General features: G+C 39.5%; 1 protein-coding gene across 2 annotated transcripts in view; it reads right to left on the bottom strand.

Moving 5' to 3' along the window:
• Positions 1-13062, bottom strand: part of pi4kab (phosphatidylinositol 4-kinase, catalytic, alpha b) — a 46204-nt gene extending 33142 nt beyond the window's left edge. For both annotated transcript variants that reach the window (XM_012865585.3, XM_012865586.3), the window contains exons 1-17: positions 12871-13062; positions 9755-9871; positions 9079-9172; positions 7751-7839; positions 7582-7654; positions 7222-7484; positions 6957-7023; positions 4899-5047; positions 4740-4805; positions 4545-4641; positions 4244-4435; positions 4029-4129; positions 3782-3911; positions 1987-2116; positions 1794-1889; positions 1493-1676; positions 1017-1120 (exon numbers count right to left, since the gene is read on the bottom strand). In XM_012865585.3, coding sequence (XP_012721039.2) covers positions 1017-1120; positions 1493-1676; positions 1794-1889; positions 1987-2116; positions 3782-3911; positions 4029-4129; positions 4244-4435; positions 4545-4641; positions 4740-4805; positions 4899-5047; positions 6957-7023; positions 7222-7484; positions 7582-7654; positions 7751-7839; positions 9079-9172; positions 9755-9871; positions 12871-12969 — 2051 coding nt within the window. In that variant the 5' untranslated portion in view covers positions 12970-13062. The remainder of the gene's footprint in view (positions 1-1016; positions 1121-1492; positions 1677-1793; positions 1890-1986; positions 2117-3781; positions 3912-4028; positions 4130-4243; positions 4436-4544; positions 4642-4739; positions 4806-4898; positions 5048-6956; positions 7024-7221; positions 7485-7581; positions 7655-7750; positions 7840-9078; positions 9173-9754; positions 9872-12870) is intronic.
• Between the last annotated feature and the right edge of the window lie 1150 nt (positions 13063-14212).

Raw genomic sequence — 14212 nt, 5'->3', positions numbered from 1 at the left:
AAACAAAATAAAAACAACAATATAAAGGGGTGACATCATGCAAAGTCCACTTTTTTAACCGTCAACTACATTTTGTTGTGTACTTGGAGTCTCTAGGACTGCAGAACATTTTAATTTGGTCTCTCCAGGTACTGTACAGACCTCTTTGTATTCTGTTTGGGCCAAATTTTTCAATCTATTCAGCTTTCTCCTTTCTCTATTAAGTCTTTTGAACAGTTATGTCACAGAATTTGCTGCGGAGCTGCTAAACAAGGTCATAGACTTCCAGCTAACCAATTTAGCAAATTCGTCATTTTTTTTCCTGCAGTGATTTTGTATCCCAAACTGATGGAAGCCCAAGCTACAAGTGGATAATTCATCGGTTGTTTATTACATCGTCCCCCAGCATACAATAAAAAAAATGGATGAACTGGGTGGAGTGGAACGCTGTGCGACCTGGAGGGGGGCGTGGTGTCAAGTGCTTAAAACAAGTTGCTCTCAGACGCTCCTCAGAACAGGGCCAAAAGAGAAGCTTGTAGGGCAACAATAACAAGGAATTCAGACCCAAGCATTGCAATTCCGCTTTATATGGACCACAACTGAATTATCTGTGAAAAGGAAGAACTGAAAAGCATGATATGTGCCCTTTAAGTCACTATAACATCTGTTCTTCTTTTCTTTCACATATAAACTAAATAAACTCTCCAAGTTAGGAGGACAGGTAGATGGAAGAAAGTTTTAAGTCTTGAAGTGTTTTAACATTAAGAAAGATTTGGGGTAAAAAAATTAAAAGGCTTCAAATCTTTTTGGTTTTCTGCAGTGAGGGAGTGAAAAAAAATGGACCACGGTGAAGCCTTGAAACATAATCTGTGATATGAAGTTTTTCCTAAAATGTTCATCTAGAGTACTTTACACTGAAATGGGCCTGTTATAGAAAACAGGGCGGGGGATATTTAGTTTCAAACATATTAGCAAATGAAATCTGATACTAAAACACCAAAAAAACATAATGTGTATTTTAAGGAGCAGATGCTGACCGGTAACCGTGATCTCTGTGGTCTTTGGTTGCCGAGTAAACCACAGAGCTGGCCTTCACACTGATCTGCTGAAACAGATTCCACACCTCCTGGTAGATGTATGGCTACAAAAAAACAAAGACAAGGGATAACACGGTAATTAGTGAACTGCAGATCTATTTAAAACTCTTAAATGTAGCTAATCTTGACCAAGACTGACTGGGCTGTCCCAAGATACCTTATTAAAACCAACTGGTTTTTCAGCTTGAATACCGGACCATTTTCTAATTGCAGGGTGCTGAGCGACTATGCAACACCCACCAGATGCACAGTAATAGCCATACCATCAGCCCATCCTGTGATAATGTGTAATCTTTTTTCCCCCATAGACACACAAATTTAAATTAATTTCACTTTTATGTTAAGTAACAATCATTTGTATCCCCTCTAGTCCTATAAATGAATGAAGTAGGATTGTGCGATCACTTTGGACTTACATTCCCCGTGATGACCATGCAGCCCAGTTGGTCTATAATGAGCACATCCAGCGAGGACGGAGGCTGGCAGAACTTTTGTTGAAGGATTTGCAAGATGTGCTCCATGACTTTAGGAGTGTCTCTCAGAGCGACTGCAATATGGCCCAGCGCTCGAATGGTGTGATCTGGAATAAGATGAGCATCCCTGGGAGAAGGAAAAGTTAGAATTTTTTAAAACCGCTTATCCAAATCTCCTTCCTTTGAACATATTGTAGGTGACCAAACCAGATTTCCTATTTTTCCAGCTAGAGAGGCCGCTCACTTTTCATTCTCCTGTGAAATGTACAGACGGTTGGAGAGACTAGCCAAAAAGGCCTCCACGATCACTTGGTCCATCGTCAAACCGGCTTTGAGACATCTGAGCGGAGAGGAGCACAGAAGGAAGGGAACACTGACAACAACAAAAACCCTCAGAAGTTCAAATCTAAGCTGTGGCTGGTGCGTTCTCAGTTTACCTGCAGATGTTGTCGATGGAAAAGTCTCTGAGCTGTTCGTACATGGAGGGCTGGTCCTTTTTATTTGTGAGCATGTTGACAGTTGACTGAGAATGCTCATTCGTCACATTTATCCTAATTTCCCCTGCGCCTTGGGGAAAAAAAACAAAAACAATGTGGCGTGTTAAATGTAATAAGTGAATTAAAAATGATCAGGCTGTGAAGAAAGCAGAGAGAGTGAGCGAAAAAAAATTTAATGACCTGAAATGTACTCCTAGTCATCTATAATTGTTCAGATCAAAAGTAGACGACTGTGATGAGACAGTAATTCTGCTATTGATGTGGTCTGTATGCCATTATATAACTAGTCAAACAAATTTATCCTCTTCACTTTCAGCCCAGATTGCTGTGGCTTTCTCTTGTATTCTATGAACTGGGCCTCTATAGCTTGAAGGACCCTCCACGCCTATAGGATCCCATGATAAAAATGTGCAATAAATGAATAAGGTCAGTTACTTGTCTTGTATCGCAGCAGGGCAATCTCTCATGAAAAATTATTGGCTCCACAAACAATTCTGGTAAGACAAATCTAAGGTAAGGATTTTGTGCCTATGAACTTTTAATTAGTGATGCATTACTTCCTGTTTCCCCTGGGGTATAAATGTGATGCGACACCGAGACTCATTTCTCCGAGACCCTCTTTAAAAGAGACAAAACTAGACAAAAATAATACCCCATTCAGGAACGTCAGATAGGTTTTAACCTTACCAGCTCAAGCAGGACATGGCTATAAATAAACAGCTGCTCGCCTAAACGCGCACATTTCTGACAGTCAGAGCCATAGTTAAAGGTTTAAAACAACGATAACAAGACAAGCATGCGTGCACAATGACCCAAGTTTGTTTTACAACCACAAATAGTGAGAAGGACGGTAAAGGAAGTCCAAATGTTTTGTCAGAGACTTTCAGCAAAGAGTGGAGTCATGGAGATCACAATGTCTCTGCCACAACCATACGGCTGTATCTGCAAACCAAAAATATGTTTGGGAGGCATGCCAGGAAAGAGCCTTTTCAAAACTGAATATGTGGAGTTTGCTTAACCCAAATGGAGGTTTACCTGGAACTGTGGTCACATGATATAAAGATTTTTTAACTGCCAGCAGCAACACTCAAGGTGGCTTTTAGGTTAAAAAAAAGTGGATGATTTTGTAGAAAAGTACATTCCAGTAGAGGATCTATTATGTTGCAGGTCTACTTCTCTCCTAAAGGTCTTAGGAACCTTGTCAGAGAACAAAGAATTATGGAATTATGAGTTGGCCTCGCCCAGAAAACTAAAAAAAGATTAGCATTTTTAATCTTTTGGTAGGATAATGAGCCAAAACATGTGGCCAAATCAACACAGAAATGGTTCCCCTCATAATTAACCTTCAGTACGCCCTATGGTTGTGATATGCTATAGAAGAGGGCAAAGTCTCTGTCTGTAGCTCGATAAGTGTTAGCAAGAGTCAACAGCATGGGTGCCAATAATTGTAGCAATGATGATTTTTCTTTGAAGAAAAAATGATTTGTTGCAGTATTTTTCCCCCCAAATCCAGAAATTTGCATTAATTATAGGCTGGCTTTTGCTAAACCTTTCAATGATGATGTTACATAAATAACTTTATATCAAATCAATTTATTTTAAGGCCTCTTAAACATTGCACATTTTTAACAAGGCTACCAATACATGTTAATTAACAAACATTAATCCTCAACACGCTAAGGTCAAGAAAAAGCTACTAGATGGATTTGAAACAGTTCGTTTGTACAGTTGGTACCTGTGCTGTACTGGCTATGGTATTTGTAGAGTTTAATAAGAACCGGGGAAGGAACGACCAAGAAATCCCTCAGAGAAGTTGTAGCAGAGTGGGCAACAACCGGAAACCTCTCACACAGACGTCCAAGACCCTAAGAAAGATGACAAGACAAACCAAAAGCCATATAAATTACCAGATCTCATCATATGGCCAGTTCTTTGTGTGAAATGTCCCTTTTATTAGGGATCTATTTTGCCCATTTACAAACCTGCAAACAACAAATGAGCAGGGGCATGTGAGCAATGATAACTTTGCTAGATGTTTTTGACTGAAGCTTTTCTGACAGCTTGGTGCACAAATTCTCAGCTCCTGTAAAGAGAAACAAAAATAGCCACAGTGACACAACTGGAGTAAATAAAAGCATCCCGCTACTCTCTGATGATGACATCAAACACGGAACCGAGCTCTGCTCTCATTGATTACCTTGCTCATCTTTGACGGCCCACACCATGAGGTCCACGCAGGCAGCGTTGGCTTGGCAACGCAGCTTGAGGGGGCTCTGTTCCCCCGGCAACCCCCCCGTATCATGAAGTATCCGCTGCAGCTCTGACTGGCTGCTGCTGAACTGCTCCAGGACAAAGTCGTGCACTTCCCTCACAAACGCAGGCTGCAAGGCTGAAAATATGACATGACAGTTGGACACGGTGGTAAATTTAAGAGAGCATTAAATGTGAAAGGAAACTAAGGCTTAGCTTTAGTACAATTAAAAAGAACGATGCGTTACCTTTCATGTTGTACAGTGTGTCTCGCAGCATTTTGAACACACACACATACAGAGGGTCACTGAAGGTTTTGTAATGGAAGTTGATCCCAGGATTAGACTGTAAAACAACAACAACAAAAAGCGATAAATAAAATTATTCCACTAACCTACGGCAATATTTATAATTGCACTTAACTCTCGGTTTTATTTAATCACCTCTGCAACTTCCGTCAAGGTGGTGTCCAGAGTTTTCAAGAAGGAATCCGAAACAAAGTTTTTCACCTAGTAAGGCAACGTTTGAGACTCAGATTTATAGGAAGGAACTCAACAGAACCAGAATCTTAGCAAAAAAAAAAAAAAAAAACGTTACTGCACCATTTTGAGTAGCTGTCGGAGCAGATCAATGGGCACCTCCACCTCATTTTCACTGGACCCCAAGAAAAGAGGAGACATCGAGAAACTGGAGCTGATTGTGGAGAAATAGTAGTCAGGGTCTACTGAGCTGCTGTCTGGAAGATAGGCACCTGGGAATAAAATCAGAAACACAGGAAAAAAAAACATAAAAATATGAGGTAAGCGTTAATGAAAAGAAACTGCATTTAAATGGGTTAATTGAAGGCTATTCTGTTTTCTCAAAGTAAATATTATAAATATCAATTTACCTGAACCCTATGGCTCATAAACACACAGTGCCTTGAAAAAGTATTCATCGCTTGTGACAAATTTTATTACATTCCAACCTGTGATTTAAATTTATTTTACGAGATGGATCTGTGCAAAAAAGCCTAAGATGGATCCACCCATTTTCCACACCCGCTTATCTGTGCAGGGTCGCGGGGGGCTGGCGCCTAAACAGCCTAAGATGGTGAAGTGAAATGAGAAAAATAGATATTACAAAAAGAAAAGAAATTGGCATGTGCATATGTGCATGCAAATGGTGCTAAATAGAGATATTGTTGAGCAGAACCAGCATCAGTCTGCCTGTGATGTGAGACCGGGAAGGAGGTTCACCATCCAGCAGGACAAAGACCCAAAGCATCCTGCTAAAGCAACACTCAGGTGGTTTAAGGGTTAACATTTAAATGTGTTGGAATGGCCTAGTCAAAGTCCAGACCTCAATCCAACAGGGAATCTGTGGTTAGACTTGAAGATCACTGTTCACAGGAGAATAAGCATCCCACATGAAGGAGCTGGAGCAGTTTTGCCTTGAGTAATTGGCAAAAATCCCAGTGGCAAGATGTGCTGAATTCATAGAGACTGATCCAATGTAACTTGCAGACGTAAATGTTGCAAAATGTAGCACTGCAAAAAACTGATTTTAGGGGGGGGTGAATAGGTATGCACGCTGTTTTGTTCTGTCATTTGTTGTTGTTTCCTTCACTGTAAAAAAGTAATACATCTTCATAGTTGTAGGCATGTTCTGTAAACGAAATAGTGCAAACTCTCAAAATAAATAAATAATAATTTTAATTCCAGGTAGTGAGGCTGACAATTGAGCTAAATGCTGCTCAATCTTGGAATTCAGCCTGTTAACCTGTTGGAGGCTGCCAAAATACGACAGACTGGTGTGGAGGTTCACCTTTCAGCACAACAATGGCCCTACAGACAGCTAAAGATACAATAGATCGGTTTAGCCTAAATTGGTAAATGGCTTATACTTGTACAGCGCTTTAACTAGTCCGACGACCCCAAAGCGATTTACACTACAGTCGTTCACCTATTCACACCCTGACGGTGGTGAGCTATGTTAATAGCCACAGCTGCCCTGGGGCAGACTACCATCCATCGGTGCCACTGGGCCCTCTGATCACCGCCAGCAGGCAATTTGGGTGAAGTGTCTTGCCCAAGGACACAACGGCTAAGACGTTGTGTCTGAGCGGAGGATCAAACCGGCAACCCGTCAATTGCGAAACGAACTCCCTAAGTCCAGCACCACTGTCACCCACAGTTAAAGCATATTTATGTGTTAGAATGGCCTGCTCCAGACCGGATTCCAGCACAGAATCTGTAGCAAGCCTTCAGAATTTATGTTCATATAGGCTTAATATTAAATCTGACTGACTATGAGCTATTTTAGCAGAATAGGTACAGAAACATCAGTCTCTATATGCGAAAATCTAATAGACACATATCCCAAAGTCTTGCTACTGTAGTTGTAGTTGAAATGTGGTCAATAAAACATTGACTCAGGTGGACTGAACACAAATGTCTGCTCCTTTTCATACTTTTATTTGTAATAAAACATTAATCATTTTCCGTCCACTCAACAATTATGCATTACTTTTGGCTGGTCTGTCATATAAATGTTTAATACAATTCACAAAAGACGAGTCAAGAAAAGGTCAAAACGGTTGAAGGGGTAAGATTGATTTTTGCAAGGCCCTGTAAGGTGAAGGAAAGTATTCAAAGCGAATTGAGTTTCTTGACTTTTACCTTCAAAGTAATGTGGGGCAGGGGTTGTGGGAGAGCAAGGCGAGTGGCCTGCTGGGTCTGTGGAGATCTACAACAAAGCAAAATAAAAGACTCTTCTTAAATCAGAACATACAAGTCATTTGAAAATGCACCAATCTGACCTTTAAGTGAAACAGGGTCACAGAACATATAAGGAATACTAAAGCTAGGCACACATATCTAACTTTTTTTTTAAAAACGTAAAGCTCATCATAAATCTGAAAAACCTCTATCAATGCCCACCGACCTGTGTAGAGGCATCCAGGTTGTTCCCCGCACGTCTGCGCAGAGTGTCGCTCTGAACCGCTGTGAGCAGCGAGGACGGCATAATAGAACGAAATTCATTGAAGGATCGGCGGCGCACGCCTTCTTTTTCCTCCGTGACGCAGCTTTTCTGAGGCGAATCTTTGGGGAACAACTTGGACAGCAGGGCTTCTTCTGTGTTGCTGTAGCGGCCGAATGCTCGAGCCATGCCGAGCAGACTGGGGACGATGTACCTGCACAGGAAAACTGCAAAAAAAAAAAAAAGGAAAGGTGCTGTAAAGCTTTGTTTTTCCTGAAACAGTCCTTCTTATAAAGTTTTTTTTGCGTGAACTTATGTATATACCTTTGTCGTGGTTATCAGGTGTTTGAGCCATATCCTGAAATGCCTGCATGACTTCAAGTATGGTGCTCAAGATCTGCAAAGAAGACAACATAAACAATATCAAAGAACTTGCTAATACCCTCACCTGAAGTCAAAATAACCATTTACCACCACTTCGTTTTCAGCTGACCTCAAGTCGGGAACCTTGGTCTCTCTGAGCCACATCTGATAAGAGTGTTACTAGACAAAAACTGAAGTTTTCTGCAACTGGAAGAAAATCTAAGAGGTGAAAAAAAAAGTTGTATTCAGAATGAAAACAGTACATAACAACCTACAGTACATAATAAACAACAGTTTTAAAAGACAGGAGGAGAATTTGATCCCAGTTTCATGATGGGTCAACATAAGTGACTTTAAGGAGACAGGTCTGTTATTAACCCGTAAAACACTGATCTCAATTCACAGCTTTATGAGCTGTTCACAACACACTGAACACATATGTTACATAACATAATGTACGTGACTAAGTAATGCTGAATAGCCAAATAACAGCTGCAACATATGTTTTAATAGAGAAACTTCACACTTCTGACTGTTCACAACACACTATTCAAGGATTTTAAACTGGGCCTATATGCAGCATGAGACGACTGCATAAAGAAGCTTATAATGGACCACAGCACCACTGGTTTTAACAAAGCTCTACTTTCCCTACTTCACACCTACTCACAAACTCAGCTCTGTCCTCTGGCTGGAACTCGGAAATGTTACTGGTGGTGTTGCTGGACATTTTCCCCTTCTACAGTTTCGGTCACTTTTGCTTTTTGGCATAAAATAAAAAGATGTTGCAAATTTCATACTAACCATAAGTCAATCCATACCCGCAAAGAAGGAATTTTGTTTCCATGTGGGAACATTTTAAAAGTATTTCTTTAATAATCTACTCATTGTCCACAATAAAGTAATGTGATGCTGTGACCATTTAAAATGATCTACCAACAGTTTGCCAGGAGATCTTTTGGTTTGATGAGGGAGTCATGATCTGTCATATTACATGAGTGTCGACTGCCAAAAAAAACCAAGGATCAGAGGTCCAATTAAACAAAAAAAGGGTGTTAAACACAATGTACAAGAAAAATAATGAATAGAATAACCACTAAACCAAACTATATGTGAATTGTTTGCATTCTTCTAATTATTAATCACCATAACTCACTGAAACACTTTTCTGCCAGTAGACTCAGGGGAAATGATGCAGAGCCAACCAACAGTGGGTGGACTTTAACTCCAACCACCAGCAGGCGTCATACAACACATCAGGATCCAACCTTAAAACTCTCTTCTAAAAGGAGTTTTACTTTTAAAGAAGTAAAGGTCCTGAATTTCATTCTGTTCCATTAATAATATATCTTTAACCAGTGCTGTAAAGACTTACAAAAAGGTCTTCCCTTAGCTGGCTGCTGCAGCAGCATGTAAATAGAGGCTGCTGCAAATCAAAGGTAAGAGGATTTCACATACCCTTTGCTTTCTTTCCCAACCCTTCTTCGATCCACTGGACCCGTGGCAGACCTTTCAATAGGCTCAGCAAGTAGGGAACAAGTGTGTCTTTGTGCTGCAGGAGAAAAGGAAATTACTGCAGGTCACCAAAAAAACGTACATGCCAGTACCTTAGTTTTTGTTTTGTTTTTTTCAAAAGAGGCTTAAAATCCAACAGCCAGTCTAGGACCAGTGACAATATTTAAGAACATTAAGGTGAAACGTTAAGCAATCATCACCACACAATCAGAGGGAAAGGTAGAGTGTCTCGGCGTGATGAGTTTAGAGGCTTACAGGGTCAACTGCATGTCTAATCTCCTTCCTAATGAGATTATGAGAATAATCTTATAATAGTGATATGCATGATGAAGAGCCTTGTGAGAGTGTGAAAGCCAACAGTTGACTGATAGTTGTAAGATGTTAAAAAGAATGAATGGGAATCATATTATAGTAGTTTTTGTTTAATGTTTGGATATTCAAGTCTAAAATAAGACCAAAAGACTCCATAAAAACTCCCAACACTTCTGTATTAGATCACCGGTTGTGCAGTTTTAGATTCATCATGCCTAAAAATCCTCATAGGTTTTGTGCCTTAAAAACATTTATTCATATTAACATAAACAATTTCTCCTCTTCAGTAACACGGACAAACACCTACCTGTAGGCCGGACTCCACCAGAAACACAGCCAGCGCAATGACCGCGTCTCTGCGCCGCACATCTAGACTGAACACGCCACGGACTTCTACTGGACACATGCATTGTAGCTTCTGGACCTGAAAGAGCGCCAACAGATTACTGTAAGGTAAAAACACGCACCGACCGGTACTGACGGGTACACAAGAGCGCTGCTGCATTGGAAAGTACAAAAATGTTTAATATGTTTGGTCATCTGTGAGAAAAAACAAATAGGTGGGAATGTAAAAACTTCCACAACTGTGATTGATAATCAATTTAAAACAAGAAAGAACAGAAGAAGTCAAGACATTAGGACTAAATATTTGATTGGGCTTGAAAAAATTTCAAGTTAAAAACCCCAAAAAGAATCCAATTTTGAAGTACAAGGACTGGACTATTGAGTAATGTCAAAAGCTGATGAGGGCTGACGTATCTAGATTGTTTCAGAGCCAGGGATGCATCCTTCTAAGAGCATGAGAGGAAGTGATGCTCATCACGGCTGGGACCTAGCATACAAGCCTGAGATGGAAGTGTAATGATTTAAGCATTATTATATACAGCCAAGTGTAGCTTGAGAAAGTATTTGTGCAGCAAATCGACGTTTCTATCATTAGAGAAGGACTTTGTGAAAAATGTAAGGCAACTTTGGATGGAAATGCATGTGACGATATAGGCATGAGCTTCTTGAAGGAAAGTCATGGTGGAGTTTTTGATAAAGTTAAAATATAAGATTATGACTTTTCTTCCAGGGTAGTGATACGAAAACTGGTATCAAAACTAATCAACATACCCTTCGTCTTATAAAGAGTGCAGCTCTATCTTTGTCCTATTTTTCTCCTCTAAAGTTGAAGTGTTGAATTAAAATACATATTTTTCAGTGACAGTGTGTATTTTTTAAGCCATTACCTATGAAGAATATTAGAAACTGACCATTTAGCATCAAGCAAATACGAAATATGTTGTACTTGCTTTCTACATGCAATTTAAAGCAGTTTACTGTCTATAGCTTTATCTGTTTATTCACCAGATCAGCTCAAATACATGTCCACTCAAACGTGTTCATGCACTCATATATATGATATATTAATTTTGACCTTTTAATAATAATAGTAACAACAATAAGGAGAAGAAGAATGCATTTAAAAATGCCTTTCAAAACACTCATATACACCATGTTAGAAAAAATTACAAACAAAAAACAAGGATTTATTCTGATTTTGTTTAACCCTCTGCCATAACTAGTAGAGTTAAAGATTCGCTGTACTTTCGCCCCTGCTTCAGTAAAAGAACCAGTTAAAAAAGAAAAAGAAATATAGCCAGGAAGCAGCTTAGAAAATATTGCAACAAATACTATGATATATTTAAACGTTTATTTACAAGAGTGTAATAATTATACAAGATCCAACTTCAAATAAATTTGAAAAACAACAATATGGTGCTCAAGTTTAATTAAATGCAACCTTTCTACCATGCAAACGTCTTTGCAAATAATAAAAGGTTCAAATATACGCCCTGACTAAAATTTGAATACACGGTTTGCCATATGAAGAGAAACTACAAGCCTTTTGTAGTGATTGACAAACTTTTGAAATAATGCTGGCGGGATATTTACGCACTCCCACTCTGGAGGAACATTTTATGATTATATGCCACGAAGGACAGCGCTATTTGGCCAGAACATCAAGACAAATGTCTGGAGTAGCTAATAAAACACAGCACCAACGGTCGAGAATGCTGTGGTGGTGGTAGCATCATGCTGTTGGGGCTGAAGAGCTGGATTGTTGAAACTGAGACATGATTGAATGTTCTAAAGCCAAAATGATCCCAAATACACATAAAACCTGGTTTTGGAATGGAGGATTTGGCCTTCGTCATTTTAAAACATCAATATTATATAACAGTTCAGTGTTGTGATTATAGATGCGCCGATCCGATACCTGGATCGGATATCGGCTTCGATATTGACTAGTTAGCTGGATTGGATATCGGATGAATGACGCAGATTCAGCATTCCGATAAGCTCAGCCCAGGTATGGGTATCGTATCTGATTAGAAAAAAATTAATCGGTGCATCGCTAGTTGTGATGAGGATATCGATTAGGATTGTTAACCCACATATGCCGCCATACTCTCTTAATAGATTGAGCAACTCTGAAGAATATAAGACTGGCCGACATTAAGCTTCTCGAACACCCACGACTCTAATTTGTGGGATATGCTTAAAATAATGCGGAATATGCAGGAAATAAAAACGCCTATGTGAGTTCCACCGTGTCTGACAGGAAGAGTGGTCAAACATTGACTCAGATAGACACACTGGTGGGTGGCAGTAAAAGTTTGCTGTTTCTCTGCAACTTTTTAAGCCAAATATAAGTGAGTGTGATGTGACGCTGTTTGCGTAGGAGAAACGCTGCAATAAATGCCAACCTGTGCACCTTCTGCTTGTTTTTAAAATGCACTTTGGTTGTCTGATGTTTAATGAATGCAATCTGCAACAACAACAAAAAACATGTAATAGGGCCAAAATTAGTATGATATTAATGTCCACGGTAAAACGTAAACGTAAACTGTACACAACAGCAACTTAAATGACTGCGTTCAGTATGCGCGACAGGCTCAAATGCTCATATTACGTCTTGAGACGTAAACACAACACGATTAGACGTCGATACCTCCCTTCACGTTTCAACAGGTCAGTAGCTGCGATCCGAGTATAAACCTGTTTGACTGCAGCGTTGATCCAGTCGGACTACTCTCTGTCTGAGTGATGCAGTAATAATGATAAGAGACAGCCCACCAGCGGCGACAGCGTCTTCCTCTACATCCCACCCTTCTTCTTTTTTTTTTTATTTCCCCCCATCTGTCACATAAAAAGCCCATCGACGAAGACCCCGTAATAGTTCCTCCAAACCATTGACGCATACACAGCCGTCAAACATCGGCTCTACTGACAGGTCCGTGGTCAAAATAATAAAAAAAAAAAAGACACCGCCTGTGCGGAAGCGGAGCGAAGCCCTGAACTCTGGCGCCGATCCTCCTGACTAAACTCGGCTGATTAACGTTCATTTGTGAATCAGTCGAGCTTCTTTTTGCTCACCTTTTCCTCCGGGGCAGGTCTGTGGGCAGCCAGGGAGCGGGCCAGAGACAGCACCGTGTTGAAATAGAACCCTCTCGTACTGCCTCCCATTATAGACATGTTTACCTCTCTGACATGCACCCTGCGGAGGACTGCTTTCAACACTGAGCGGCGGAGTCCGCCGAGCAGCGGCTACTAGCGCTGGGGAAGCCGCAGTACGGCAGCTCAGAGCGGACAATTCCAGCAGCAGTTCTTTTACAAGTACCGCAAATCCCCATCATTGTATACGTCATAGCATGACCGTCACAGAGCATTTTTACAGTAAAAATCGGTTTGATATAGATCTTATTCAATTTATGTTGAGAATCTGGTTAACAATTGGCTATAAAAGCAGTCAACAGCCACTTATTAAATGTCACTGCCTGTGATTAATCTATAATCTTTACTGAGATCAATATTTATTTTATCTTACAGAATCTCAAAACAAATACGTTACACATGGTAAACAATGGCAAATACTAACAAATAATCGTCCCAAAAATAATGAAGATGATAATTATAAGGCTTTGTTTTGAACATGTAAAAATTGTATAGCCAAAATAAAATATAAAAAACATTATTATTATTATTATTATTATTATTATTATTATTATTATTATTATTATTATTATTATTATTATTATTATTCACGCGGTTTGCAAAATTAACTTTAAACTCCGTAACATGAGAACAGCTTTTTCTTTTATTAGTTTAGTATGTTTCCACATTCCTCTTTCTTTACGTGACTTACTTTTTATGTAAAGTTTTTCTATTTCTATTATTAGTAGTGGTAGTAGTAGTAGGAGGAGGAGGAGGAGAAGTAGTAGTAGTAGTAGTAGTGCCACTAAATGATAATTTGAAAGGGTCTATACAGTGGTAAATTTTGTATTCCTTATGTTTCCCCAACTATTGAATATCCTGTACATCTTATCCCCTGTGATTTTGTAATTAAAAACTGTTGACTGCTTTATTTTAATAAATATTTGATGTTGTGGTGTAAACTGATTGTAAGTAGTGGGGGTTTCAATAATGATGACAAATCCCTAGATCAGGGGTCACCAAACTTTTTAAAACTGAGAGCTACTTAATTTGAGCTGTGTAATACCAAGAGCTACCAGTCCTGCCCTTTGAACCAGAAGAGTCAGAGTTCACCTTAACGTTATATAAACTAAACAAATTTTTCATGCTTTGTTATAGCTGTTGTCATTTTTTAATCTATATAAATGCAAGTGTGAATAAACAGGAAGAGTAGCGAAATAAAATAAATCAACTGGTGGATTCTGTTTTTGTTTTTTTAGAACAGGCTCTAGGGCACCACATGTGG

Source organism: Fundulus heteroclitus, chromosome 12, assembly GCF_011125445.2.
Source record: "Fundulus heteroclitus isolate FHET01 chromosome 12, MU-UCD_Fhet_4.1, whole genome shotgun sequence".
Classification (NCBI taxonomy): domain Eukaryota; kingdom Metazoa; phylum Chordata; class Actinopteri; order Cyprinodontiformes; family Fundulidae; genus Fundulus; species Fundulus heteroclitus.
The sequence above is the reverse complement of the archived record's forward strand: the minus strand, read 5'-3'. Positions and strand labels throughout refer to the sequence as shown.